This window comes from Bemisia tabaci, chromosome 4, assembly GCF_918797505.1.
Source record: "Bemisia tabaci chromosome 4, PGI_BMITA_v3".
Classification (NCBI taxonomy): domain Eukaryota; kingdom Metazoa; phylum Arthropoda; class Insecta; order Hemiptera; family Aleyrodidae; genus Bemisia; species Bemisia tabaci.
The window spans coordinates 33,053,784-33,080,984 of record NC_092796.1 but is presented as its reverse complement, the minus strand read 5'-3'; the positions used below and the strand labels follow the sequence as shown (position 1 = coordinate 33,080,984).

The 27,201-nt window shown below is 35.4% G+C and overlaps 1 protein-coding gene across 1 annotated transcript; it reads left to right on the top strand.

Annotated features, from left to right (window-relative positions):
* Window positions 1–117: 117 nt before the first annotated feature.
* On the top strand, window positions 118–26,309 carry Cap-D2 (CAP-D2 condensin subunit). Its single transcript, XM_019051280.2, has 29 exons — window positions 118–272; window positions 1,710–1,866; window positions 2,826–2,963; window positions 4,616–4,791; window positions 5,196–5,356; window positions 6,082–6,232; window positions 6,805–7,053; window positions 7,920–8,081; window positions 8,914–9,084; window positions 9,661–9,817; window positions 10,248–10,404; window positions 11,015–11,141; window positions 11,774–12,043; window positions 12,453–12,569; window positions 13,348–13,436; window positions 14,136–14,282; window positions 14,941–15,061; window positions 16,157–16,259; window positions 16,979–17,063; window positions 18,158–18,302; window positions 19,488–19,609; window positions 20,009–20,135; window positions 20,742–20,869; window positions 21,305–21,444; window positions 21,998–22,130; window positions 22,545–22,812; window positions 23,477–23,615; window positions 24,897–24,986; window positions 25,508–26,309. Exons 2-29 carry the CDS (start codon window positions 1,746–1,748, stop codon window positions 25,579–25,581), a joined length of 4,068 nt encoding a protein of 1,355 aa, XP_018906825.2. The 5' UTR covers window positions 118–272; window positions 1,710–1,745; the 3' UTR covers window positions 25,582–26,309.
* Window positions 26,310–27,201: the final 892 nt, after the last annotated feature.

The following is a 27,201-nucleotide window of genomic DNA, read 5'->3' as shown; positions in this document are numbered from 1 at the left end:
AGCTTTCAAACTATTTCACGGTATTTCAGAAAGTTTGAGAGTTGGGACTCTCCATTCACTTTCGACCAGACTTTCGATTTCGACTCACTGTCAACCCATGACGTCACACTGAAACATCAAAACACTGAACTGGCGCCAATTCAGAGGAAGTTTAGAAGAGTTGTAAGAGTCGTGATTTATTTATTCAATTTACTGAAGACAAATTTATTGAAATTTTGCCTTTTACTCGTGCTTACCCTTATTCAATTTTAAAAATGCATTTAAATTTACAGGTACGTCTGGTCATTTTTATGTTTTGCCACTTAAACCTCTTGATGGTCAAGAATTGAAGGTTTGGAGAGAGGCCGAAACGCCGAAGCGCCAGGTTCTGTGGTTCCGATGCTGCCTCTTCAGTCAGACTGTGGCCATTCATATGCTTACTGCGTATCTATAGTAAAAAGAGCACTGTTTTCATTTGTATATTTTATTGTAGACTTTAATAATAGAGCAGCTGTCTTTAACAACCAACGCTTTAGTATTACGACCAGACCTCAGCGCTGCCAATAACAATTGGAAATTACCGAGTTCAGGAAGCCCGAAGCCTTTTGCAACTACTGCTTCTTTCAGGCGACGTTATCAGGGATGTTTAATTTACTTTTTATCTCCCTCAGAGTTGAGGAAGTTTAACGCAATCCACAAAGCGAAAGAGAAATGTCATGGTTAGTACCCGAGCTCGCTCTCGTTATATTTATGCTAAAATCATTCAGTATTTCCATTATCACCCAGCTTGAAACTAAATCATTCAGTCAAGTACATCTTGGACTGTCAGACTTGACCGTGGACTGTGTATTTTAAATATTTCATTTTATTTACTCTGCCACTTTGTAGTTAGGTAAGTAGTAGGTTTTTCTCTATATTGTCAGGGATTGTTAATGCCAAAGTCAGGGCCGGATTTACCTATAGGGCATTGGAGCACATGCCCATTGCGGCAAATTTTGAGGGGCGGCAAATTTTGGCAATGGGTTAATTGAAAATTAAAGCGAGAAAAAAGAAAAAAATGGAGACAGAGACGGAGCGAAGTGAAAAGATGAGCGGCAAAATGTATGAAGGAAGGGAGTTGACGGGAGCGGCAAAGCTGTCGCCCTCTAGGTCCGGCCTCAAGCGCTACGATGATCGTTCGTTGGAGTGATCCCAAGGGAAACTTAACAGCACGGCAATTTTTAACATCGAGGCAGACTTGACAATCAATTTAGACATCGATGCTCTGGTTGACAGCTTTGCTAGACTGAAAACCCGGAGAAAAACTTTTTAACCTGATCTTCCGAAAACACATTGTAAGTAATACATTGAGCTACACTAGCTTCAACTTTGTCTCCACATTGTATTTTTGCCCCATCCATCCATTCCATTTCATATATTCGTGGCACATTTTGAAACAGCTACGCGCCCACGCGGCGCACGAGAGGGGGCAAGATGAGACTGATGGCGTGGGAAGTTGGGAGTGCGGGGAGGGGGGGATACTGTTGACAATGTAGTGGCGAAATATTGTAGACCCAGGGGCGGCAAAAAGCTAAATCCGGCCCTGGCCAAAGTTGGTAATACGGCATGCAGTTTTCTCCTGATCCGAGGTAATTGTAGCATTCAATTTCAAATTTTTGTCTGCACTACAATCTTTAGCTGTGAAATTATTGTTTAACATCACTTGTTTAAGTATGCGCTTGTTTTTCCAGTTTTTCTCTTAGGAAGGTAAAAATATTCATCCCACAATGTCTCATTTTGAATTCGTGTTACCCTTGAACAAAGAAGACCTCCGAACTGCTGATGATCCTAGTCAGTACCATGTCTCTGACTTAGTTGATCCTGGAGATCTGAACAGGAAGATAGAAGGTGAGGATACTGATTTTGTACATCGTCAGTTATGCCTTTTCTCATAAACCTGTAACCACTCTATGTCTAAGATTAGATTTCGAAGGATTTTGTTGTTAAAAAGCTGTCTTTGAAAAGTTCAGATGAAGTCGTGAAAATATTGTTCCGTTTTCATGTACGATAGAGGCATAGAATGAGTACTGCCGAAGTTGGCAACTGAAGATAGCGATAAGATATGTTCCGAGGAGACCAGACACCAAGCTTTCAAAGCTTTTATGATAGCTTTGGTAGTCTGAAACTGAATGTCGGCTCCAATATGTCAACTTGGAGTCGCATCTCGCTTGGCACATTGTGTGCCTTAAATCAAGTACCGTTATTTTTTTACCTGGCATAAGTAGTCCATCTTTTCGGCAGCTTGTGACACTTTTTATCTTGATGATTTTTTGGTCTAAACTGATAGCCCAGTTTTCATAAAAAAATAGGGCAGCCTCTTTCTCAATAAGAAGTCCTGAAATTTGGATATCCAAGAAAGCATCACGTTTTCAGATCAAGTTTACCTTTTATAATGATATTTGGATGATGAAATCAGAAATATATACACCCCAGTCTAGGATTCTATAACCAGAAAAGCCTCATGAGCTCAGTCGATTAAAGCACACTGATTTTTTATTCTAGCTTTTAAGAGCAGATGCTGGCTCTAGAAATGAATAATGATTGCCTAAATGGTGTCAAAGATTTTTTTAAAGTTTCAACCATTGGAAATAACTCATCATCTCTTTCAACTCGAGACTAAATGAAAGGAATGAAAAATACGAAGTTTTTCATATTGTGGTTAAATATGCTTCACCTTTTCAGATGTGAAACATTCATGAATTAAAGACATGCAAGGTTATCCTATCTTCCCATTTTTAAATTTTGAATTTTTACTGAATATACATAATCACAATGTTTCTAATTCATACAAATCTCAAACTTTACAGAATGCCGAACAGCAATACAAGAAGAAGGCTTTTATTTTATCGTTGACCACTTTGATACCCTGTATACAGTGCTGGTAACATTCCGTAACATGAAATGGCCTGTTCTTCAGCGCTTCTTCAAAAATGTTTTGATAAGAGGTAATGTTCCTCTCTGGTAGCCACATGGATGCTCATTTTTTGTATATTTTTTGTCGTGTAGTTGAACCTTCCTCGAAACTTTCCCCGTGTTTGTAGAAGACTTGGTAGAGAACTAAAAATCTCTGTTATGGAGATTATTTTTATGCAGTATCTATCTTGTAAAATAGTGGATTAGCCACGCCTTAGGAAAGTTTTTTTATGGTCCTCTTTCATCAGTGGAAATTCCGAATGAATTCTGAGCAAATTTTTAGGAACTCTGTCCAAATACCAAGTTTCTCAGCCCAAAATAACGTAAACTCCCTCCTTGAGAAACGCAATTGATGGTATTGAAATAGGACGGCACGATTTCCGGGAAATCGTGTGTCCTTTGGTGCAGCGTTCGGCGCCGTCTCGGCATCGTTCATGTGTCAGCGGCCGCGGTTTTCCGGACTGAAGTTTGGGCGAGCGTGCCGTCTCGGGGCCAGCTTTTCAGGGCCGGAGTTAAGCTGGGTAGGCTGAAGATCTGGTTCTGGGCAGTTGGCTACGTGTACGCCTAGAAGCATCACCAAGGTCCAGCGCCCTTAGTGTCGGTAGGGCCCACTAAGTGTAGTTTGAGTGTTTTGCATAGTGGTAAGAAGTCTGGGCCGCCAGTTAGTAGTTTGTGGCATCGTTTGTTCCGTTTGAGTAAAAGTGTGTTAGACATATACACCCTGATACGTTCTTGTTCCCCCTTTTCTTCCATCCTCGAGCTACGCTACGCCCCCCAAGCAAGGCGGTTCGTGTGGGGACCATTGACCCATTTTATCCCTGGGTCTATTACAGTATTATCATCTACCATGTTTTTCAAAGAGCAGCATCTCCACAAGTGCCTAGAAAGATGTTGTTATCTTTTAATCATTAAGATTTGGCAATAAAGCCAAGCATTCTGTAACCAAGCAAAAAACTACTCTTTGAATAAATTGATTTTATAATTGATTAAGAGACAGCAAAGTACTTTCCTTTCAGTTTAGTACACCGTCCTTACAATAATTTATTTTGTCTTTGTGACCTACTGTAAGTGATACTTAATAACCAGCATTTCTAAAAAAAATTTAACAAGCCAAGAAAAATTTTTAAACCCAGGTTCTGATCAGAGAATTTCTTTTTTCTATCGTTTCATGCTGAGACCTGAGAAGTCAAAAAAAGATAAAAGTAACTTTTTCTCATTAAGTTGTACAATAACCGGAATCATTGTTTCAAATCCCTTGTAAATTCTCTAGTTCATTGATGGCTAAATGCAGAAAAATGTGCATCTTTAGGTATTCCAACATTTTAAAATATCTTATTGTGTTTTCTCTCTTTAAGAAAAAGTAATTAGGATGTTTCCCTCGCAATTGAATGTCATTATTTTTAGAGAACCTCAAAAAAATTCACAGAAAATTTCTGTAGAGACTGTTGGTTGGACTTCCTGTGAAAAATTCAAACATGAGCAGAGACTTGAGCATAAAGTAGCAATTTGAGATAGGTATTTTTCGATTTTAGCTTGCGATACATTGGTGTATGCAAGTGCACTTAATTTTTCAGAAAAAATTGTCAAGAAGAATAAGATGAAAAATGTCTTAGACGTCTACTGAAGTTACGACCCTTTGAGGCCCCCCGCCCATTTTCCACTCACTTTTTATCATTTTTTTCAGGTTTAAAACAGCTTCAAAGTGGTCTGCAACTTTATCTGGAATCAGGATCCACGGAGGAGAATCTCAAAGCATTAAATGCCACTAAGATGATGTTGTATGTATATACCGATTTTGTAAAATGTTTAAGCGAAAAAATCACTGAATGCTATGACACCTCTATGCTGGAAACAGGAAAGGTAAAAACCTTAATTTTTCATTTATTTATTTACATCATCTAGGTAAAGAAACAATTTCCATTAATGTTAAACAGAGTCTTTAGAAGAACAAACAAAGGTTCCCAAAAGGCCAGAAAAAACAAAAGCAACAAAAAAAAAAAAGCCGACAACAAACAAGAATACATATAAATTAAAAACAACCAGTCGTCAAAAAAAAAATTTGAACCAACAACTTAAAGTCTGTGAAAGACAAACGGAAAAAATAAAAAAATAATTAATTAAAATCGGATTTGGAAAAGAGCTCTCACTTAAGAGACTTTGAATATTGTCAAATAGGTATGAAAAAGAAGATGAAGAAATGCTAATGTATATTATTTTCTACTTTTAATCTTCCTAGGCAATCTAAAATCTTGTCACTTTTGCAGGGTCGAAAGAAAGCTACCTCAGCAGTATCGAAGCTGGCCGAAGAATTCGATTGGTATTGGGAGGACGACCAAAGGGAGGGATTTGAACTCGTCCATGAAATTTTAGCCCAGCCGATCCATAAATTATGGGATCCACCCGTGGCTGATGAGGAGTTTGTCAAGTAAAATGACTATTTTTTATCTTTCTCATTCCTTACAGCATATATCATGCCCTCTTTTCTCTAGAAACATGCGCAGAAAAAAATGATATTGATAGCCGATTCTTACATCACTCCAAACTTTTTATCTCTCATGCTGCCCTGCCAATACACTATACTGTCATACACTAGTACAAAAGATTATTGGTGTGTCAATGACTTAGTAGAATGACCCTAGTGCAAACAAGGAAATCTGCATCTATTGTAGAAAAACAGGGGGCACTAGATATGTAATGCAAACACACTTTGAAAACGGTTTTTAAGTGATGAGCACTAGCAAAGTCCCTTTTTTGTTGATCTGATAATGAGGGAATTCCTATGAAAATGGCAACTGTTGTCTCTAAATTGCTGTAGTGTGGAAAATAAGGTACGGTTAAAAAAGCAGAAATTGACTCAGTTGCTTAAGACTGTTTTCTTCAGTATGCAAACAGTACAGTTTTATGATTTATTGTTTTTCTTAGGTGTAACTTTGATCTTTACTTCACACTCGCAGGACTGAATTTTGCATTTGCACAATGATGTTCACTTCAAACAGTGGAGAGGATCTTGTTCTGATAATGAAAATATTAAAAAATACTTTTTGTTAATACTTAATAAATTTTTTTGAGAAATGGTCTTTCAAGCTTTTCAGTCTGTAAGGCCTAATTCTAATTTCAAACATGTAATCTTTGAATTTTCTTCTATTTTAGCATGATTGCCAACTGCTGTTATAGAACTTTGGAGGACCCCACAATTGCAGCCGCAAAATCAAAGCCATTAAGAGATATTTTGTTTAAAGTCATTGCCCAGTTGATCAAAAAGTACAACCACGGACTCAGTTGTACTGTTAAAATCGTTCAGGTATGTAACATTCAAGCCAACTGACAATCAGACCGCGTTAAGCAGAAAGGAACCAGGTCTCATCAAGAATTGCCAAATTTAACAGGAGATTGTAATTTTTTACAAGAGAACGTTTGTGCAGATTCTTTTGAAAATTTTAAGGAATTTGCTTCGTACTATGCAGAAAATCCGCTGAAATTTGCACAAAAATCCGTACAACTGTTTTCATATAAACATTTGAATTGCCAGATTAAATTTCGCAACAGCTGATGTGGCTTGGTTCCTTTCTGCTTAGCGCAGTCCAATTGAACCTCATCTCAGTAGATAATTGCAGAGGAATCTTCATTTTAAGCAACTACTCGATCAAGAAATTTGGAACCAATTAACAATTTTTTTCTTGGCATTTATTTTAACCTTACAATTAACCTCAATTTTTAGCTTCCACAGATGAATTTCAAGTACTTTAATTCAGCTTTTAAAAAATTTTCAAGTTAATTACTACAATATAAAATTATGTCATCCTATTCTCTCTGAATTCTTCCCTTACAAAACTCTCTCAAAATCTCTAAAATGAAATTTTAATCATTTTTCAGCTGATAAAATTATATGAGCATTTAATCACACCACTAGCGCATGCCACCGTTATGTTTGTCACAAGCTACGGCTGTAAGTCACTTGTTCGTGAGATTGTGAGGGAAATAACCGATTCAAAAGACTCCATATCTGCCGAAGACACAAGTACAACCAGAGCATTTTCAGCATTTCTTGTTGCAATTGCTAGCTGTGATGCCAGTCTCATCCGACCTGTTATGAGCAATTTAGTGCAACATCTTGAATCAGACGTGAGTACCAATTATCCTTAAGATGTATTATGTCTTCTTCCTGCGCCTTGTGTAAAATACTTTAAAAACATGTAGCACTTTTTAGTCTTTTTGGTCGTCTTTGAATTTATGCATTTACAAATGCTAATAACTTTGTAAGGAGTTACTTTCAGTGATTTTTTTCATTGTACAAATTGGCTACCAAGTGATATTTTGATGAGAAAACATATCATAATTCTTAAATTTGCACCTTGTCTTAGTGGTCCATTCTGTACCTGTCTTTCCTTTTGAGAACAGTGAAGTTTAAAGTTGATTTTTTAATCTCCAGTTGTTCCAAACATTTAATTTTCCTCTTCTTTGGTGTGTTTCAATCCTGAGAATGTGCTGTTTTCGGAAGAAGGATGGACCAAAGAAGCCCTATTACAGTACTACATACATTCAGTCTTGCAAGCTTTTATTGCTTGATTGGTGCTCGCAGATAATTTGTGCCAATTTTCCAATTTTTAAGGAATCAAAAATCGCAGTGCCAGCTATCCCTAGAACTTTTTTTAGCGTGTATATCAAGAGTGAGTCTTTACCTGGTGGATGGAAATTAGGATGCAAAATACTTGCAGGCACTTACAATATACATTTAAAATATTTCAATATAGAATTCTTAACATCAATGTATGAAGTTCTAATTGTTGCCCGGCTAGTAAAAGGACGTAAATACACGTTGAGATGAGCCCAAAAAAGCTTTAAATTGTACAGATAACAGGATTCATTACAGAGTGTAGTTAAGTCCTTGTGTCAGAAGGGCAACAAAATAATTGCCACTCATTTTATCATCTCGTTTCATCTTTTCCTCAGAAGTAATATTAATTTTGTATTTGTTTGCTCATAACTAGCCGTACACCATGAGGAATTGTGTGCTCACAATCCTTGCTGAGCTGCTCGTAAAAGTACTAAAAGGTGAAGAGTTAGACGAAGAGGCCAAAGAAGAGCGTGATGAATTTTTTGATTACCTCATGGAACATATTGTCGATATTGCTGCATTAGTGAGGTCCAAGGTTTGTATTATATCTGCTTTTTCAATAATCAGCTATTCTTAACTTTTCTAAGTTTTTTTTGCCATTTGGCATAAGTAGAGTTAATTATAGTTTAAGACGATATTCTCATGTCTTTAATTTCAAATTTCGCAGCATTTAAGGATGTTACAAGAATGTTTTGTTTGTAAGAAGCCTAACGCTTCTCTAACACTTGTTCTTGAAATATTTTTCCCTGCAGTACCTTTCAGTATATTGTGCAATTCTGATCATCCTATCGGGATCAATTTGGCTAACATGATCTGGGTAGAAAAACCTGAAATTTTAAGAAAAAACTAGGGAATGCCAAATCCTTGAGTAATATTGAAAAACAGACCAATCCAAACTGAAGTGGGTCAAAAAATATGTGCATATTCATAAGGACTTTGTCCGCAAACAAATGATTAATTTTAAAATCATCTACCCGTTTAGAGAAATTGCAAATAGAAATATTATTTTTGAAATGAGCAAAGAAAGTCAGCTCTCTCTTGATGGACACAGTCTACTTGATATATAGTATGTGTTGTGCATGCTGTCCGTTGGTCTTGAGTAACAGGATTCCATTAGATGTCTACATTTTGTCAACTTAAAAAGCTAATGTGGCAGACGTTGTTGTCATAATAGCAACATTCGCAATATACATCAAGCTCCGTGCAAAACAACAGAAAGTGCCCTCAATCTCAGAAACCGTAAAAATGAGATGTTAAACGTGTCTGCACTAGAATTAAACAGTCAATTCGTCTAATTCTATTACCATTCTGTTTTCATTTGACAAAGTCAAAGTATCAGGTATCTCACAATCTTGATTTCTCTACAGGTGCTGCAGCTTTGGCAAGACATCTGCCGAAGCAATGCCTTGCCCAAACATCGAACCATACCACTCCTAGAGGCAGCCATTGAGAGATTAAGCGATAAAAGTGTTTTTGTCTCCAAGAATGCAATACAGCTCATCAAAATCATGCTGGAAAGGAATCCATTTGCAGCCAAGGTAATCCATACAAAGTCTCTCTTTACTTGTTATCAGGCAGGGTTTCCGGCAGTCTAGAAAACCTGGAAAGTCAGGAAATTCATGAGACAAAATAGGGATTTTTGGGAGTAGTGCATCCACTCAGCAACCTCAATCGGTGCCATTTGTGAGAGCGCGAACAATTTAAAAAACAAAACAAGGTGAAACGACTTCCACTGTGTTTGTTTCTTGCTGATCCGAAAAGAAAATGAATACATAAAGATAAAAAGTAACTCAGAGGGAAAAATTAGTATGATATTTGAGAATGAAATTTTGTGTCTGCGTCATTTTTGTCGCAGTTAGAGGGAGAATCTCAAATTCTCAAACTTTTTTGAATTTCGTCAAATGGAGGTACTGAAAAAGTACTGATTATGAGTTTTTTTTGTTGAGGAGGTACTGAATTTTTTTGGGAATGTACAGAATAATTACTGTAAAATTGCTGATCTTCGGCCTGCCTGTCTAAGTAGACACCCTGACTGTCTCAAATGAATTTTTTTTTTTTAAATTTCTTGTTCGACTTGTTTGACTTATTGTAAATTACATTGTCTATGATTTTAGCTTGGATTGGAAGAATTGCAAAAACAGTATGATGAGGAGCAACAACGTTTGCAGGAAAGTGAAAAGCAAAATGATGAAAAATTTGTTGAGCTGGAAAAAGAATGGGACACTATTAAAGAAGACCTTACAGAATTTCTCAAAGAAGAGACTAAAAAAGGTTTGTATTTAGTATTTATCAAAAAGTTTGACTCTCGATTATTAAATTTTAAAGTTGTCTGCTTAATCATGTCAAATCAATTTTCTACAGAAGGATGAAAGTCCATTGCTGTGTTTCAAAATTTCCTAGGAACAACAGACAACCACTCTAATAATTTCAGCTTTTGACAAGGAGTCATATGTACTCCCTGTGTTAAAGTGTTATCAAACCCTTTTGCCATGAATAATGTAACTAGCATTCGTCCATAGCTGTTTAAACTCAAAAGAAAAACTCTAAAAATTGGTGCTCGAATCATGAATTTGTCATATGGGACATAGCAAAATTGAAACAAGAAACTTTGTGCTGCGAAAGAATAGTTTTTGTTTTCTTAAAAATGGGACACTGAAATTTTCCATTTTCTTTCTTCAAGCTCCTTAATGTTTTGTTGCAGAGTACGTTGGTGAAAAAGATGGTCTGGCCAATACTGCAGTTCTGTCAAAAGCAATCCAAGACATTAAAGCTTGTCTTAAAGAGAGGGACTTCGAGAAAGCTTATTCTATTTTCAAATTCGCTGAGGAAAAGTTTTTAAATACTTTTGCTACAAAGAGGTCAGTTTGCTTTTTCATAAATCAAATTTTTATTAAATTCTCAGGTTCTTCAGCCCCATACAAAACAATCCCCCCCCCCCCAAAAAAAGAAAAAATCATACACTTGAGAAAGATCTGTCAATGTAAAAACTTTACCATCTGAACATACCTATTGTTTAGTATTTTAAAGTGTTTATTTTTGGGAAAAATTTGCAAAAAATTGCCTACATATCTTTAAACTGCAAAATCAAGAAAAATTGAAAAGGAAATGAACACAAAAGCAAATTTATAAAAAGGTGTTCAAAGGAAGGAATTAGGTGTCAATTTTTTTTATTAATTCTTTTTATCAATTTTTTTTCTATTTTTTTTTCATTTTTTTAAAAAATTTTTTTCATAAGCAACCGTTATATGCTTAATCTTCAATTTGTATCATACTTATGTTCGGAAGTACCAAAAAATCATCTCTGTACATCCATCATGAGAAGTTTTTAACACAGCCTTCCAATATCATCCCGAAGGGCTCCTAAATATAAATTGAATATTATTAAGCTTAATGGCTCTTGGAATAAAAAACAAGGAAGAAACGTTCTCATAAATCTCAATTTACAAATATTTTTTTTTTTTTTTACAGTCAAGATCTGGAGTCTGATGACAAAGTAGATTACCTCTGTCATACGATGCATCTAATTTGGTTGGGTAAATTGGACGAGGCAGACATCGATACTGAAAATCGGAAAGCTGTGGTCTTGTATTTAGAGGTTAGTATCCTTGCAAACTGATCTGAGTTGGTCATTTTTTTAACAACTTCTCCAGCAGTAATATCCGCTTCAATATTTCAATCGATTAGAGACATTTGTCGCTGCATCTAAAAAATAAATTCTTCCTATTCTTACGGCTGTACTGTCTTGCAGAATTTCACTTATGTAGAGGAACAAGGCAGTTGTACGTAATTAAAGGTGGAATCACCAAAGAGTGGAAAATCTGCCTGATCACGCAATCTGTGTGGTTGGTGAGGAAATTTTTGAGTTAGAGATGAAACTTATGGCAACGACACTTTGACACACGACCTAATATAACTTTTCAGGACAGGTTTCGAGCATTCCTGACGGAATTTCCAAAGGTGAAGAACTGAAAAAAATGCCATTACTTTGGGAAAGTAAGGAAATTTTTCGGAAGTGAGTAAAGGAAAATTCCCAGATCGCATGAAATATTCGGCCGAAAGGTACTTTCCGCTCCCCTGAAATCATCCCTACTTCCGAAAAGTCACTTGACTGTTCCATTTCTTAGGTGATCAAATGTGATATTGACACAAACTCACCAAAATTTTGCTGATAGGATCAAAAAAAAAAAAAAAGGATGGGTCTTCAAGAAAATTTTTTTCATGTTTCAGGATTGCATCAAATTCGTCAAGTGTATCAACCAAGCTATTCCTATCATCTGCCGTTTGTTATTGGGAAAACAAACATCGGAAGTTCTTGAAGCAATTGACTTTTTCACAGCAGCCAAGCAGTTCGGGCTCCATGGAGCAGAAAAAGGCGTCTGCTGTATGCTTGCTTTGGTTCACTCCAAAGAACAGGGCATCAAGGAAGCTGTGACGAAAGCATATAAAACTCTTTACTTAGATACGCCAGCTGAAAATCCTAGAACCAAAGCTGTAGAGGTTGGTTTATTTTTGTTACTCTTGGTGAAATCCATCAATAAAACAATGTACCCTAACTTGGAAACTCTTCAAATCTACGCAACTGACTTTGTGTTCTAGGGAAGATCTTCCTCTCACTCCAAACATTTCAAGCATAGTCAAAATTTGTTTAATTTTTGGTAAATGCATATTTCGCATCATTTATGTGAAATTCCCCATAAATGGAAAGAAAGTAGGAAAGTAAATCCTAGGATCCTGGGTTAGTTCAGATAAAAGGGTTTTATAAAACTTTTTATACGTTGTGCAAGGACACCTTTTTTTTCCCAAATGATCCTAAAGAAAACATGCAGTCAATGTATTCCATTCCTGAACTCTTTTCATATTTTCTGACGCCTTTATGTTGACTGAATCCTCCCTCTTTTTATTTCAGATTGTCAGAAAGCTGAGTGACCTACTTCGTTCAGTAACGGTAGAACAACAATTTGCTTTGGAAGAATTCATCAAAGAGTGGGTCAAGGATAGAAGTCTGGATAAAAACTGTATCATGGTGAGTTATCAGTCCCAACTAGTTTTATGACTTTAAAGAAGTGTCCCCTCTCTTTGAAAATGATTTAAAGTGAAAAAAAAAATTAATCTTGGTTAAATCAATGTGCCATTTCCTTTGCTCCATGGGATGACCCTAGTAATTTGAGAAAAAATGATGTTGGTGTAAGCGCTAGGCTTAAGAATCATAGCAGCTTAAAGCTTATGATAACTGATTAAGAATCATAGCAAATCAATTCTCTCGAGCGACGTTTTTTCAGCAATCATTCAGTCAACGTCATTGCAACATTTATTTGCTCTGGCAAATTAAATCATTGTATTGTAGAAACAATGAAAAAAGTTTCCGTTTTTGTTGTACTGATCAAGCATTGTTTTTAAATGATTCTAATCACTGCAAGTGCACTCAGGAATAAAGATGTATAATTCTGTTCTCAATGAAATTAAGAATCACCTCGTGAAGGTAACTTGGTAGCATTTTTCTATCAATAAAAAAGTCTTCTTAGCAATACTTACTATGATTTAAATGAATTCTTAGATGATTGACTTTCTAAATTCTGATGTGTTTTACGCAGCCTGCCTCTTAACCTGTATCGTATCCGTCATGTGATGGCATTCATGTATGCACCATCGAAAGAATAAACACGATCGGGATCAACTTTTCTGCCGATTTTTCTCTATCTCTCACAGGAATTTTAGATCAGTAGGTTCAAAAATGCGCTATTTCGATCCTCATGGCTTTGAAATATTTTTCAATGTTACACCTTAATTCCTCTATTTTCTAGGTTATGTGGGAGCGTTTTTCCAAGAAATTGGAAGACACGAGCGATGATGATAGTAGAGCAGCTCTAGCACTCTTGACCATGGCAGCAAGGTAAATGTTTGTGATAAAAATTATTACAAAAAAATGAGCTCTCTCTCCTTCATAATTGTTTTGTTGATTCTTAGGAATAACAGTGAATCCTATATACTGAATTATTCAGGAGATGAGGAAAAATTTGAACCTGGAAAATGAATATCTGAACCACAACTGAGAGGTAGCAGCAGAAGTAAAATGTAAGGAGTGCAACGAAAAATTAAAATTAAGTACATTAACATGAAGCATTTACACACTATTACGTAGTTTTATCTAATAATTTAGGATTGCCTCATAAAACCTGTGAGCTGATTATTGAAATCGGTACATGAAGCAACAAGCAGAGAACACAGAGAAACTAGAGGAATCCTGTTAAAGGAAGTGGGTGTTTGCAGTGAACTAAAGGGGTAAATAATAGCCTATTATTAGGCTAACTGATGGCATCCCTCAAGAGACCAGCAGTTATTTTTTCAGTCTCCCCCTTAGTACGTAACAACCACTTGTTTCAACCAATAGAATCGCTCTATTTTCCTGTCGTCTTCTTTATCTATAGCTTTGTCCATTGATTGCAATAATCAACCTGCAGAAGGACTTCATCTCTCTTATAAATAGTTCATGTTTCTCACCCCCAGTCCTTTTTTCACACCTCTCTCTCCTAAAATGTTCAACCTTATTTCTATGCACTGAATCACTGGAGCTTTCTTGTCATATTTTTAGTGCTGAGGTACAAATTGTGAGAGGCAACATCGATGTCCTAATCAGCCAGTGCCTTGCTCACGAAGAACGACAAAAAGATCTCCTGCTTGTCATGCATACTTGCAAAATGCTATTGAAACTCAATTCAGGAAAGAATAAACAACCAAGGTCAGTTCCTTAGCAGATTTTCTTGACAATCTTTCTTCCGTAGAGATCTTTTTTTATTTTAACTTGCTATCTACTATGTTTATTTATTTTTTTTTTTTAAAAAAAAAATCGTAGATTTCTATGACTGATGAGGGGTATTCTACTTTGCTGAGATGATAAAATGTCCACTTTTGAGGAGATTTATAAATATTTTCTCTTGAAATTTCCAGATAATTTAGATCTGATCAGGAATAAAAAATTTTCACAATTCAGATTGTTTTGATTTTGAAGAGCAAAACCAGTTTTTTGACATTTCTAATTTAAAAAGCTGCCACTGACGTCTTTACAAAAAAACATGTAAGCAGGTGTCTCTATTTAAAGTTTTAATTGCGTACAGGCTTATTTTGGATAAACGCATCTAAATATTTTAGACGGTGCCTGAATGTACTGAAATTCAAGAACAGCTGTCCAATGAAGTTTGACCCAATTAATTCTTTTTTGCTCCACTGAATATTTTGATACATTCATATCGAGGTCTCATGTTCTCATGGCTCATTCTTCTCTCGAGCATAAAAGAGAATCAGCCTTAAAGATTCTATATCGATATCATTTATTCATTTCACCAGCCATTTTTCGGAGGGCTCATCACCTCTTCTTTTGATTTTTCTCTTCATTTCAGATTTCCAGCCGATCATGAAATCTTTGTCAACCTCACTACCATTATTTTGAATAATTTTGAGGATATTGACAACAAATTTTACACACCAATGGTATTTCAAGGGCTAAATGTTATCTATGAGGTAAATATTAGTTATTTCTAATGGACCACTAGACAAGGTACGAATTTAAGCGATCTGATACATGTTTCTTAACCAGAATTTCACATAGAACACGATTCACACAACGAAAATTACTGAAACCAACTCCTAACGAAGATATTAACGTTTTTATTTCACATTGGTTACGAGGAATTTGAACTGCCCGCTCACAAGAAACTCAAAGCTCTACGTGAGTCAAATCGCCCACTACAACGGTTTCAGCAAGTTTCTCAATCGAGCAATGTTCATTTCCCACCATGTGTTGTTCAAGCTATTAGCAATTTGCTATAACTGAGCCAAAGCGTCAAGATTGAGGTTGCCAGATTTTTATATCGCAGAGACTGTCATGATAACGTTTAGCGCGCGATGTGAATCACGTAGAGCATTGAGTTTTCATGAGCGGGTGGTTTGAATTCACGCATCAAGAATCATTAAATATCTTCGGAAGGAGTTAATTTCGGTAATTTTCGTTGTGTGCATCGTGTTTTACGTAAAATTTTGGTTAAGAAACATGTATCAGAATGCTGAAATTCGTACCTTATCTAGTGGTCCATTTCATATTAGAACTGAAATCTTCTGTTCCTCCATGTCCACCCAGCGGCCCAATTATTGAATCCGTGTCAACATGACAAGATAAAACATAGCCCTTTTTAAAGAATGCACTTTATTGCATTTAGTTGTCTCATCGTGCTGCTTGTATTTCCCTCAAATTTTTTCATAATTTTTTTTTAAATTTGTGCCTCAAGTGTCCCTGGCAGAAGAATATTGAAAAATTATGACTATCTTCACTCTCTCAGTGGAAGGGTGTGGGGCATTTTTGATCAGATGGGCACATGCCCTTATGTCCCCTGCTCAGAATTAAAAGTGGGGCAAGAGCAAGGGTCACAGCAGGTCCTCCAGACCCCATGGACATTTTGGGTCTTATGAGTTTAGTTCCAACGGCGGAAAATACGATATGTACCCAAAAATGCACACCTTTTATGAAATATTAACAAACTAATATTACAAAAACCTCTTGTAGGTCCTGAATAATTAGCCATTAAAGTTTACTGTAGTTTTATGATTTTGTCATTCCAGTTATCGGATACTCCTGATATAACTTGTTCTACAATCGTGAAGAGCATGTGTGAGAAATTGAAAAATTCTTTCGGGAAAGACAAAGAAGGCACGAATCCAGATGGCAAGTATTTCAATCATTCTTTAATTTTACTCTTGTTGTATAGAACATGAGACACAAAATATTTTCTCTCATGAAAACTAGGAATATCAGCTTAATTTTTACTTTTGGTACTCCAAATCAAAGAATATTGCCAGTAAAACTTTGACCATTCTTCAAGACAAAATAATTTTTTACCCATTCCTTTCGATAGTTCAACTCACAAGTCATGTTGGGTATATGGCTGACAGCGATACCATCAGCCATCAGTAACCGATTTTGCTTGTAATTTTTGGGTAGCGTTAAGTAATCATCAGGAGCTGACAGATAAATATCAAACTATGCCTTGTATCAATACTATACGTTGATACTGTGTATCAATACTATACGTTGATACTGTGTATCAATACTATGTGTTGATACTGTGTATCAATACTATGTGTTGATACTGTGTATCAATACTATACGTTGATACTGTGTATCAATTCGTCCACAAGTTATCGTCTTATAACTCTAGAAAGTATCCCAGGAACAAGTTATCTTGTTCCTCTTCAAACAATCCTTTGATGTCTGATCTCACAATCAGTTGAAGAACAAACAGGAACTTGATTTTAGGATGCGTTAGTCTTTGGTGACTGACTGTACATTGTCCCGCAATTATTTCTACAGAAAAAGGCCTAACGCTAAGTTGTTCATTTTGAGTCTTTCTTTGGTCATAATTTCTTTCTGTTTTACTTTTTTAGAATTTTATGATACATTCACAGAACCAGTATACAGTGAGAAATTAGTAGCAAGATTAGTAGCAGTAGTTTGTCACATTGCATTTCGGTAAGATTTTTACATATTCTTTTTAAAATAGTTCTTGTTTTATCCTTGAAAGATTTTGTGAGTGAGAACTTATATGGGCCTGTCGCAGATCAAGAGAATCAGCCAAGAGGGTAAATTTAGCAGGAGTGAAACCACTCAAAAATCGCGTCGAGCACAATAGAAGTCTTAAGTACAATTCTGGATGTGCAACTGTTGTAGTTCGTATTTTGCTATATTTCCTCCTTCCTCTGGCAACTTTTCCTTAAACACTTGTCATCAAATTTTCCGGAAAAGGCATGTGAGAAATTCTGCCCTACATATCTAAAGAAACAATCCCACAAATCTGTATTTTGCATGATTTCAATTGTTTTTCATTCATTTAGAGAATCTTTCTGAGTCACAAGTCATGCCTGAGAAAGATTGATAGCTGCTTGCAAATTCTTTTCCTTATGTGGGTCATGTTTTTATATCTCTCTTGTAGAAAACTTGGTTGCCAGTGGTAGAAAAAAACGGCCCATAGATAGTGGAAATTTGACAATGAACCATAATTATTAAATGATAAAGAATGACCGTTTGTTTTTTAAGTTTCATAGCTGCATTTAAAGATTCTTCCCATGAAAGTTGAAGTAAAATATTGGTATTTTCGCAACATGAAACTGTACGAAAATTTACATGCTTCTCGTATATTGCACTTAACATGTCGCTTATTGTGGTGTTTTAGCATGTGTCAGAATAACGCGCCCGAGCTCATGGCATTTTCAATGATTTTCAAAAATTAATTTTGATTGACTTGGCTAAGACATAAAAATTGAGTCTGAATTTTAGAGACCTCTCTTATATTTCATTATAAGGATATACAATACATTTTTCTGGAGGATATTTTTGTGTTTTCAGAGAGCTAATGCAAGGTCGAAAAGTACTATTTCTTAAAATTCCAGAGATGCCCCCCCCCCCTCCCTTTCTCAATGGATCTGTGGGAACAAACTCTTCCCTCTCCCCTCTCCCCCTTGGTGTTCTCTTCAGAGGATGTCACACCAGGCCTGGATTAGCTTTAATTCATGAGGGACCCTAGAAACTCCTCTAACAAATCGATTCCTTGTACATCCTTGTTTCAGGCAATGGCAGTATTTAGATGGAGATGTTTTCAAAGAGCTGAAGTATAGGAACACCATTCGAGAGGAGAAAAAACGCAAATCCAAAAAGTATAGGAACAAAAGTGTGTTAACCCCCAGTGGTGACAGCAGTATCAGTGATCCCAAGGTAAAAAACACTTTTATTTAGTGCCAATGAAGTGATTCAGTGCTGTAATGTGTGACCCATGTTTGTAAGAAAAAATTGTTTGCTAGGAATCGTACAATTTTGTGCTGCTGACAAGAATTCAAGCAAAGCAGGTCATTGTTGTTTGCTGCTGACTAATCGAAAACTGAAGGACTTTGTGAATTTAATTTTAAATTCACATTGAAAGTTACATTTGAAGTATAAAAAGTGATAGGAACTGCTGCTAACTGAGTGTACATCAATTTTCAAATAGGCGAACGTAAAAATACTCTTCATTTTTACTAATGAATCCCCTGTCAGAAAGTGCTTATGACTTATTTTTCCTTCTTTTTTAAATGTCATCAAAATATTCATGTAAAAAAGCATATTTTTCAAATTTTTCGAATTTTTTTGGTATGTACCCATCATTTCTGCTTTTCTCTAACAACATATGAAGGGCTCGAAAGACAAGGAACATGAATCAGCTTTTGCTACTTAACAAAATACTTCTTTAAAGTTTCAAAAGTACATGGAGCCTCATGGCAGATAAAAAGTTCAAAATCACCTTTTGATGCTCAAAATTTGGATTTTAGTCGTGATTTTTTTACAGAATATATTTTGAGACTAATTTCAATTTAATCATTAATTTATCAATTTTTTCCAAAACTGCACTTATGCGCCTTGTTCTCAAAGCCCATCTCAAGAATGACTTGTAGAATTTTAATTTCATTTAAATGAAATTCTTTAATTATCATCTGCATTATTCTGGTTGCAAAGGGTCTGAGCAAAATAGAATACAAAACACAAATAACTCTCTTTTTTAAATCATGTTTCTAAAATTATTTTCAAGGAGCTGTTTTTTTTCTCTCTCTCTCTTTCTATTTGTTTGGAAGAGTAAAGAAAAATCTAAATAATAGAGTTGGGTGCAATTTACTATTCCAAAAAAAAATTTGATAAAGAATCTTTTTGGTAAACTTTTATTGGTCACAATTTTTTGCACATGATATCTTTCAGAAACTTTCTCTTTGATTTTATTCTCTGATTTTCGTTGTGACAATGCCATGAACAAGCTGCAGGACAGCCAGGTTACCAGGATTGTCCTCAATTTATGTGACCGCAAATGAAACTCTCAATAAGGCAGGATTGGTTGTAAATATGTTAATTATTTATTTATTTATTTTTTAATAGGACCAATCAACCTGTGAAGAAGGAGAAGGAATTGCAGCAGCAGACGATGCAGCGCAAGAGCTAATAAGAAAAGTCTGTGAATCTGAAATAGTTACCGGCAAAGGGCTACTTGCTGTATTCTGGTAAGTTCAGCAGGATCAAAGTTACTTCATAGATTTTAATACTATCAAATCAAGAAATATGTTCAAAATGGACTATGCACGGAACACTAAGAAATTAAGGACTGGCTAAATTTCGAGATTTTTTGGCATGATGTTTCTTACTTTCTCCTTAGTGAGATGAGCTTTTAGAATCTGCCAGTAATTATGAATGGAAAATAGGATCTCTCATGGGTTGCTGTCACTCAGTTTATAGCTTACCTCCTTTGTCTATTGCAGTCTCTTGTTTCAACCAATAGGATTGTCCATCTTCTTTTGGTTCTCTTTGTCTATAGTTACGTCCATCAATTATAGTAAGAAGTCTGCTGATTCTTTGGTGAAGAGTTTCTTTTTAATAAAAAATTGTTTATCTTGGCCTTTCAGTCCGATGATTCTCCACATTTGTCAGAATCCTCAAGTTTTCTCCGGTGAAATACTGAAATCAGTAGCCTCTGCAGGGCTGTCAAAGTTGATGATGGTATCTTCCACTTTTTGTGAGGATCAAATTCAGGTAAGTTTTTTTTCCTCTTTTTTTGGCCCAGTTTAGTATTTTTTCACTAACATTTGGAAGAAGTTTCAAAGAAGTGGGCCTCCGATAGTCCTGAAGGAAAGCTATGTCTCAAAAATTATCTGGAGTAGGTAAAGCCTCTCTTTATTCCTAAGATTAGCGGAATTCCGCCTGGCACTCCTATTTAGATTGTATAATGCTGATAAAATTAAAATTAAAAACGCTCATTTTCAGATTAAAATTTACATCCGATGTTTCAACTAAATTTTAGTGAACATTAGCGTTTTAATTTTAAAAATTTTAATTTCATTGTATTCGTATTGCACAGTATTTCTTCGATTTGCATCCTAAGAAGAGTATCTTGCTTCAACAACAAAAAACTAAATTTTCTTCCAAGGTAAGTCTGCCGAATATCTGTGGATAGTTCCGAAACTCAAACCAACATAATTTACTGTTCGCAAATGGAAAGTTTTTATATATATTCGTTGGAATTCTTATGCAGGAATGCATAAATGCATGGGAAAAATGTGACTGCATTTCATCGAAGTGTTTTGCCTGCTTTTGTCTTTCTTTGGAATGATATCTAAAGGAGTTTTTTCTCTATTTCAGTTATTTGTCACCATGTTAGAACGATCTCCAGAGCCTGCTGTTCGTACAAATTTAGTTTTAGCCTTTGGTGATTTCTTGTTCAGGTTTCCTAACCTAATAGAACCATGGACTCATCATCTTTATGCAAGGTACGATCAGCTTCTTGAAATTACTTTAATCTGTACTATTGCCCAGTATTTGGAGCCTTTTTAATATGTTTGAAAATTTACTTGATCAAACTCCAGGCGTAATTTGCTCTAAGACGTGGACTTGAGATTTCCTTTCTTCCTTTTCTCCTGGCATTGTCGAGAATGGGCACAGTCAAGATTTTATTTTGCAATTTCTCATGAACACAGAGAAATGTTGTATCCTGCTTGTTCCCAACTTCGCTGATCCAGAATGATCCATACCATTCGCTATTGTACCACATTGTAATGTACCACAGAGACCATGTCAAAATAGAGATAACTTCTTTTGATTTAAGTAGATCCAATTCGATGAATTATTTTTTCTCTAAAATGACAACACATCAAGTTAGTTCATTTTTTTTTGCTTAACTGTAAATCAATCCTATCTTTCTGCAGGCTTCGAGATGAATCCTCAAGTGTACGATTAAATACTCTACTAGTCCTCTCTCATTTGATCACAAATGAAATGGTCAAAGTCAAGGGTCAGATCTCAGATGTAGCTCTTTGCATGGTGGATGAGGATCCAATCATCAAAGGTATGTATTCTCCTATCATCATGCATATATAATTGTATGTACGTACGTTGTTTTTATTTTTTTTTAATCATGACTTCATGAGTAAGATTCCTAAAAATGGACCACCAAATGAGGTAAAAACTTAAGAGATCTAATTTAATGTCTGTCACAGATCGTCTTCTTCGGGAAATTTTGATTTGATAACACTTATCTTAATGCTTGAAGTGGCACTGTGTCTAGTGATCAATTTCCTTTAACTTAACTTTACTTTTCTTTACCTTTCTTTGATTTTAACTATTTATCTTAACTTCAACTTATTGTTAGTCACTCAGGCTGCACCACATGAAGATTATTTCATAATTTTTATTGTAGAATCTAAAATTTTAAATCTGTATTTATCTCTAACTACACTTAATTATTCTTTAGTCCCAAGTATTAAATTCCCAACATCATTAACTTCCAATCCGAAGTGATCTGGTGCTGTACAAATTCAGCTCATAAGACAAGTGAAAGATGATTGGTCAGTTTGCTTGATATTGAGTGTCGATGTTCAATCCCTTTGATTTGATTTCAGATAAAGCACAACAGTTCTTCACAGAATTATCAGGAAAAGGGAACACTCTTTATAATGTTATGCCCGATATCATCTCGCGACTGTCAAATCCGGATCAAGGAGTCACAGAAGAAAACTTCCAAATTATTCTCAGGTGATGATTTTTGCCAGTATATTTTCGGGAATCACAATATCTATCCTTTGAGTAATAACAGGACTGTTGGACTTTTTTTAATTTACGTTTTGAAATCAGGATAAACAGCAGAAGATGGGTTTGTTTGTATTTTGTCAATCGAGGCATAGCCGAGAATTCAGCCTTCAAAGTTGGGTTTCGAAATTTGACCGTTTTCATTCATGGGGTCAAAAGACACTTGTGAATGAAACAGATCTTAAAAGACTTCCCTTGGACTTCACCTTATGTGCATTCATGTTTTGGGTCATAAAATTCTTTCGCATCACTCGTCTCAATTGAACGGTCTCTAAGATTCTCTTGCGCCCCTTGATTCGTTTTAAAGGGATCCTGAAAATGTTAACTGCTAATACTTACTGATTTTTGTATACTTTTCAGGTTTTTGATGGAGCTCATTAACAAAGAAAAACAAGTAGAGTCACTAGTCGAAAAACTCTGCCACCGCTTCCGTGGATCAAACTCCGAACGTCAGTGGCGCGATCTGTCCTTCTGCCTCACATTGATGCCTATCAACGAACGTAGCTTGTTTAAGCTTATTGACAACTTCTCCTGCTTCGCAGACAAACTCACCTATCCTCCGGTTCACAAAAACTTTGAAATTGTCATCGGGAATGTCAGCAATAAAAATTCAAAGCAGAATGTAAAAGTATGTGCTTCTTTTGGACTTTTTTTCATGCTCAATGTGCATCATAAACGATGAGATTTTCATTTCTTAAAACACCTATTATTTTCACTTCGAGCATTACTCGAGTCTACTTCTGCAACATCACTCTTCTCGATTAAAACTTTATTTTAAGTTTGTTGATTTTATTACCTTTCACAACAATTTATTCAGCCTGAAAAATCAATGAGTTATTTTCTATTCAACAAATAATTCAATCGAACCCTCTCAAAGGATTTCTTATCTGCAAACAGAATTTTTTCCATTCATCTGTAATAATAGTTTATCAAAACGCGTTGCAAGAGATTTATCTTTTAGTTGAATTGAAGTGTGTGTACTTATAAAATTTGACTAAGAAGCGGCATTGACAAGGGTCGTTTTTAGGCTTACCCTGAATTTTGTCAACTCTACGATTTTTTTACCAAATCATGATGCATTCCCCTAAACATAGACCTTCAATGAACAAAAAATCGTTGAGTTGAGGAAATTCAGGCAGGGTGGGTACAAAAACGGCCCTCATTGATACCGTTCCTTAAGAGGTTGATAGGATAATAACTATTTATCTCATTCAAAGCACGGGTTCTTTTTTGAATGCTTACTATGTTTACCAGAAACATGATCTTATTGTTTGTTCCATTGTGTCTAACAGGATCTCCTCACGAACTTCAAACAGAAAATTGAGCGAGTTCGCACGAAAGGTATTGACTCATATTTCCAGCCAATAGAGAAATCCTCCAGTTCGGACACACCTGGTGGCAAATCGCAGAGATCAAGTTCCATGACTCCAGGTTTGTTTGTCTCTTCGCATCCTTATCTATTCAGACTTTAAAACGAATCTGACATACATTTTTGATGTAGTCTTCTTTCAATCCAAATTCTATGCTCAAGAAATTGTAGTATACACGCTAAACAGCGGTGTCGAGCGTCGATACTAGCTAGGATACAACAAAATCATGTAAATATTTCCTCTCTGTTGTAGTGGAGTTCAAAGATTCAAACATGCGTTCTAATCGTAATTTCTGTACAAGGAGTTGTATTAGTATAGCTGATGTAAAATGAACTTGAATATCGTCCTTTTCACCGATCAAAAATTTTAATTCTTATTAATTATTTTCTTTCCACTCCAATGAGTGGAGCCTGAATTGAGTATGAGGGGAAAAACCCACCCATATATAGCAACAGATGTCCAACGACTTATTTACGAAGAACAGATCCGGTGAGAGATTGCCATCAGTCAAAAGGCACAAGACGATGAGCATTTGATCATAGCCATAGTGACATCAGGACTCTGCATCATGCAGAATATAGAGAGAAAGTCTCATCACAAGCACAAATTCCGTCTTAGAGTTACGCTGTTCGGTGCAACACTTGTCAGGTCAAATCAAAAAGCATTTGTCCAATCTCGTTTTGGTTTTGAAGACCTCTTCTTAAGTGGAATCAGAAAGCTGCGCTGCACTGATGATGGATCCAATCAGACCTGAGACGTTTCCATTTTTGCCTCAAGAGCGACTTTGTGCTCATAATGCGACTTTCCCTCAAAACCGAAGATTTTCCGTTTAGTGCGAAGTCATGTTGTCATCTCAACTATGACCGTACAATCATTATCTTGTATCCCAAATTTTGCTCAAATGGATTTTTTCTCTTTTTGAAAAGAATATTCAGTTTTATTCTGAATTTTACATTAGATAGCCAAACACTAAACACACCGTCCGTGACCGTGAGTTTCAAAGTTACTCTGTGAGGGTATTAACCAACCAAACAGGCAAATTGCCATTTTTTGACATCTATGTACCTCAATTAGGATTGTCTAAATTCAGGCACTAAAGGTTCGTTGCGTAACAATGAAGTATGTTTAATTAGTTTACTGAGATGTTTACAATGTTTAAATGGAAGGATTTCAAAAGAGAAGGAGTCAATGACTCGTGTCATGATTTGTTAGGTTTTCACATTAACCAATTCAAATGTTGAATTTTTTCATTTTGATAATTTAAACTGCGCTCTGTAAATGAAATTGATCTCATTTGAAAGTTAGAAATTTAATGTTTCTGCTTCCTCTTTTTTCTCTCCAGCTACAGTCAAAAAGAGTGCAAGGCCAAAGCGTATGAAGAAAATCGTCATGAGCAGCCCTGAAGAGTCTTCTGGATCATCCAATGAATCTGGTAAGAAAGTCAAATATTTTAGAAAGATGGCTGCTGCAAAATTGAAATTTCATGTGATTGGTAGCCAGGGCTGCAATTTCATCTCTTGTTCCTATCTTTTGCAGTTGTCTTACTGTAATTGAACAAAAATCATGAGAAAATTTGAAAATCAACGAAAGAAATTTTTGCTCCCTGTCTGTGAGTGATTTTCTATCAAACCATACTATGAATAGAGATGAAACTAGTTACAAACAGAGGATTTTAAGGAAAATGCTTACACCCAGTTGCCAAATTTCCTGAATAACTCGAGTTAAGCTTTGAAGTGAGTAAATCTAGAGTTTTTTAAAAAGTTAGACAGCTAGATGTACCCACTTCTCATTTTTCAAAATTTTCGAAACTGTTTTTGAATATTTCAGCTCAAGGAAGGGATACTCGAATAATTTTACATCTCATCATTTTAGATTTCAGAGAATGACTTTATTTTCTAAATTTGTTCGACTACACTTTTTTAATCCTTTATTCTTATTTTTCATTTGTTTCAGATGAGGAGCCTCCTAGGAAAGTACCACAGAAAACACCAAGAACCAACCCTAGAAGAAGAGTTTTAATGTCATAATCAAGGTTCCTCCGTCTATAAAAGGCAATCAAATGTATTTATGAGTTGGTTTCACTGCCTGACTTCCTGACGAGTTTATTTGTTTGTTTGTTTTCTTTTTTTTTTTTTTTTTTTGTAAAAAAATGTCCCTGTTCCGTTTTACACGGAAAGTGATTGTTGTTTTGTTGATACACTTTTTGTAATATTTTTTGAAGAAAGTATTTTTCTATCTGTGTGTATAATTGGCTTCCAAAATTTTGTACTTATATTTTATTTAAATTAATCTTTAGGTGTGTATTAAAAAATTCTCTCATAACTTTCTATTAATAATTATTTTTTATTCTCTTTGAACTTATTCCAATTTGAATCAGCCACAACAAATATGCTCTGTTTCAAAATTAAAGATCATATTTCAAGGAGAAGAAAGCGGTTCAAGCTTCAAAGAGATTTCAAATAAAATGATTCATTGAGCACCTTTTAAGATTTTTCATACTTAGACTATTAATTTTCAAATGAATCACTAGACCATACAAATAAGCTATACAATCTGTGTCACACCGCTAATAAAAACTAATAACAAACATTAGAGAAACTTATTTTTAAAGCATGCAAACTGTAAGATATGTAGAGAAAAAAAGAAAAAAACTATTGATGCCACTTATCTTTTCCTCAGTCCTCACCACTAACTAAATGATAACTTATGTGGAATTCCTATAACTTATTTTGGAATAAAATATGAAAAACCCTAATTTTATAGTGTATTGTAATTTTCTGTCTTGTCGGGAGATTCTGTCCTAAAACCTACTTTTCCAGGTCTGATGTGGAAAACATTTCTGTAAAAAACAACAAATGCGTATCATCTTTCATTCCTTTTTCTCACTATTACAATATATTAAATCGATTCATTATTATACTATTTTATACAAGGTACCTAAAGAATCCAGTCTATCCAAATTCAAAAGAGCATACACAAAATTAATCTTAAGTATGACTCTTCTATCTGCCAGCAGAAATGAATGGCCCCTCCCCCCCTCAAACCAAAAAAAAAAACCTGTGAAGGCTGAAACAAGTGCAAGTATGTGAAACTTTTCAAATCAACGCTTAAAATATCCATTCATATCATTTCCAACTTTTGAGGCATTCTAGACTATGGACACAAAGCTTAATAAAATTATGTACAATAGTCAGCATTGATTTGGGAAGAATTGAATCTCTCAGTTGGAAAACGACCCATTTCGGAAAAATTAAATTTTTCAGGAGGTGATATTAACTGCGAAACAGCCCGAAGAGAGTGTTTCTATGTAAAAAAAAATGAACATGGTGAGGAACCCGAATTGTTTCGTTTTCGAACTGAGAGATCCAATTGTGAATGGAATTGATATTTTGACTGCAAGATTTTTACATAGTAGGTACATATACCCTAAAGTGAATTTGTGCAGATCTTATCAATGGGAATCAAAGGAAGTATTAGATATTGTGATAGGGAGTGTCATTAGTTCCTGATACCCATTTTGAACTCAGAATAATTTTTTCAGCAAAACTTTTGTGGGGCTACACTCTTTTCGGAGGGAAGAGAAGTGCTCAAGTGAGAATTTTATTCTCAGCGCAGGTACTCGTAGCAGACAGATCAGATTTCCCTAA

Coding starts and splice junctions, on each gene's coding strand:
- Cap-D2 (XM_019051280.2), top strand. CDS start 1,746: ATGTCTCATTTTGAATTCGTGTTACCCTTGAACAAAGAAGACCTCCGA. Junction 13,437..14,135: donor CTCTTGACCATGGCAGCAAG/GTAAATGTTTGT, acceptor TCATATTTTTAG/TGCTGAGGTACAAATTGTGA. Junction 18,303..19,487: donor GCAGTATCAGTGATCCCAAG/GTAAAAAACACT, acceptor ATTTTTTAATAG/GACCAATCAACCTGTGAAGA.